The sequence below is a fragment of the Primulina huaijiensis genome, chromosome 8, assembly GCF_012295235.1.
Source record: "Primulina huaijiensis isolate GDHJ02 chromosome 8, ASM1229523v2, whole genome shotgun sequence".
NCBI lineage: Eukaryota > Viridiplantae > Streptophyta > Magnoliopsida > Lamiales > Gesneriaceae > Primulina > Primulina huaijiensis.
The window spans coordinates 6,551,691-6,554,767 of record NC_133313.1 but is presented as its reverse complement, the minus strand read 5'-3'; the positions used below and the strand labels follow the sequence as shown (position 1 = coordinate 6,554,767).

The following is a 3,077-nucleotide window of genomic DNA, read 5'->3' as shown; positions in this document are numbered from 1 at the left end:
ACGCTATTGCTGTCATCGGAGTAGGGGTGCGACGTATCTTTGATGTTGTTCGATCGACGATATTGCTGTCGCCGGAGTAGGGCTGCGACGTATCGTTGATGTTGTTGTTGCAGTAGTATTGGAGTGATGTCGTTGATTGTTTGATTGTTCAGAAACAACAAATTAGGTATTTCTGTTATGATTTTCAGTTATATTTTATGTTGTTATGAATATAACTGTTAAGCATTACAATGATGATTGTTTTATATGCTCATCTTTTGGGGGATGTTTCTGTTGGGCAGGTTATAGAATTATGCCGTGAAACATGATAGAGGTGAAGGACTAGTCGTGTCTAGTCAAACAGACCTGTAGTGGATATTAGATAGAGACAATATAGTTTATTGTCTTATTTGAGTTGTATGTGTATTTATTATACTGTTTCTATGACACTGATGTAGATAGTGTGATGTTTGCACTATTTTGTCGCATATGCATAATATTATTACGTCGTTGAAAAGAAAATTTTATGCATATAACGTCACATATCGTATGATTACGTGACGACGTTTAGGGCACCACATTTGTTAAATTGAAGTAGGTAAAATTATTTAATTTCGACTTTTGCTACATCGCAATGAATTAATAATATCTCAAAATCAGATGTATGGAATAAGAGACTGTAAAATTGGCTGTCGAAAAATTGAGTTCACTTTTCACCGCTGTGGAGAGAGATCTGGTCAACTCCGTTTGACCACGTTATGTGGGTAAAATACTGACAAAAGCGAGACAGCCCCAGGGGCACTTTCGTAATTCCAACAGATACCCCAACCCTCTTATATTTTCACATCTGATTTATCTCTAACAAGAAGAAAAGACGATATCACGCACAAAACACACACAACACATGAGAACCAGGAGAGGAGTGTGTTATCCTAAAGTGGTGAATATGTGCGTCGCTCGAGCGGTGAAGAGAAGGAAACTGGAGGTTGCCGGAGGAGACACTAACGGATGCCGGAAAATGTTGAAGAAATCGCCTGAGATTACTGGTGATCGTGATTTGTTCGATGCTTTGCCGGACGATATTGTGCTGACTATTCTGTGCAAACTCAGTTCTTCCGCTGTCTGTCCTGCTGATTTGATCAATGTTTTGATAACGTATGTGTTTTTTTTCTATTTACAGAGTTTGTTGTGTATTTGAATCTCAGTTTTATTCATTCAAATTTTTTTTGCGCAACAGATGCAAAAGGCTAAATGGATTAGGTCTTCATTCGCTGGTGTTATCAAAATCCTCTCAGAAAATGCTTGCAGTAAAAGCCAAAAACTGGTCCGAGTCCGCTCATCGATTCCTTAAATTATGCGTGGATGCGGGGAATATCGAAGCCTGTTTCATTCTAGGCATGGTAGGTATTTTTTAGCATTTTTCTCCTCAGATTTGACGATAATTTTTAATAAAAAAATAAGATATTTTGTTTGAGATTGCAATCAATGACTCTCGATGCATGTGCCAACAGTTGGATTATACGTCTAAATGCCAATATTTAAAAATTAATTACTGAGATTTTTATTTATATATATATATCTATATATATATATATATATATATATATATTACCGGACACAGATTCGTTTCTACTGTTTGCACAACCGAGGTAGCGGTGCATCATTAATGGCGAAGGCCGCGATCGGATCTCACGCTTCCGCGCTCTACTCCCTCGCCGTCGTCCAGTTCAACGGCAGCGGAAGCTCAAAGAATGAAAAAGACCTTCGGGCAGGCGTGGCGTTATGCGCACGCGCGGCGTATCTCGGCCACGTCGACGCACTTCGGGAGCTTGGCCACTGTTTGCAAGATGGTTATGGAGTGAAGCAGAACGTCGCCGAGGGACGCCGATTCTTAGTTCAAGCCAACGCGCGCGAGTTAGCAACCTTTCTAGCGGCGGCTCCGTCCACTGTGATACCTAGCTCATGGCTGACGTGGAATCCCAACCGCCACGTGGCTGGCGACGGGTGTCCGTTACTGAGTGATTTCGGGTGTAATGTACCAACTCGGGAAACTCATCCGGCGAACCGGTTTTTAGCCGATTGGTTTTCGGATCAGATTGGGAACACTTCTGGTCCGGGACTCCGTCTGTGTTCGCACTCGGGTTGCGGGAGACCCGAGACTAGGAGGCATGAATTCCGTCGGTGTTCGGCATGCGGAGCAGTGAATTACTGCTCTCGCGCATGCCAGGCGCTGGATTGGAAGCTGCGCCATAAGGTACAGTGCGCACCCTTGGAAAGAATAGCGGGCGAGGTCGCTGAAAATGTCGAAGGTTATTTCAACGGCGACGGAAATGACCATGGTGATGATATTGACGGTAACGGCGGAGAAGCGACGGAGGAGAGTTAACGGCGAGGCGTGGACTCTGAATGTGACGGTAACGGCACGGGAGTCTTTTGAGAGAGAGAGAGAGCAAAAAGTTGGGATTGGAATTAAAGAAAATCGAAAGATTTGAAGCCAATTTTTTTTTTAAGGAATCTAATTAATCATTTACTATGGTCATTTTTTTGTAAGAGTGAACTTTTTACCCTCTCTTTCTTTTGTAAAATAGATTTTATTTATTCAGTCTGAAGTTCAGATCCAAAATGAAAACAAAGAAATTAAGTTAGAATTCAGTTGATATAATCCCATGTATGATTCGAAATTCCTTTTAAAATGTATTATTAGTCTTGATTAAATGTACACTAACAGGACCAAATGATAACATAATATTGATATTGCTGGGCTTTTATCACACTTCTCAATGGACACACCAAATCACATGAAATGTGGGTCACATGACAACTGCAAATTCTTGGAAACAAAGGGAGAAAACATTGATTCCAGTTAAGTCAGTCTTGTACAAAATTATTAGGTGAAGAAATGAGATGTTTAATGTGAAATATTTGAATAACCAACCACATTATAAATGCTTGAAATCTGCCTTAACTTAGGGTAAAGATGGATACTAAGAAATTAAAATTGACGATTCAGGCAAATCTCTCTGCCTTTTTCTCAATTCCACTTTATATGTTTTGGTCAAAAATTGTCAGATTACAAGAGATTGAACAAAGCACACAAA

General features: G+C 40.5%; 1 protein-coding gene across 1 annotated transcript; it reads left to right on the top strand.

Moving 5' to 3' along the window:
* Nucleotides 1-833: 833 nt before the first annotated feature.
* LOC140982368 (F-box protein At1g67340-like) lies at nucleotides 834-2,676 on the top strand. The gene is made up of 3 exons (XM_073448850.1): nucleotides 834-1,134; nucleotides 1,217-1,379; nucleotides 1,601-2,676. Exons 1-3 carry the CDS (start codon nucleotides 884-886, stop codon nucleotides 2,363-2,365), a joined length of 1,179 nt encoding a protein of 392 aa, XP_073304951.1. The 5' UTR covers nucleotides 834-883; the 3' UTR covers nucleotides 2,366-2,676.
* The last annotated feature ends 401 nt before the right edge of the window (nucleotides 2,677-3,077 follow it).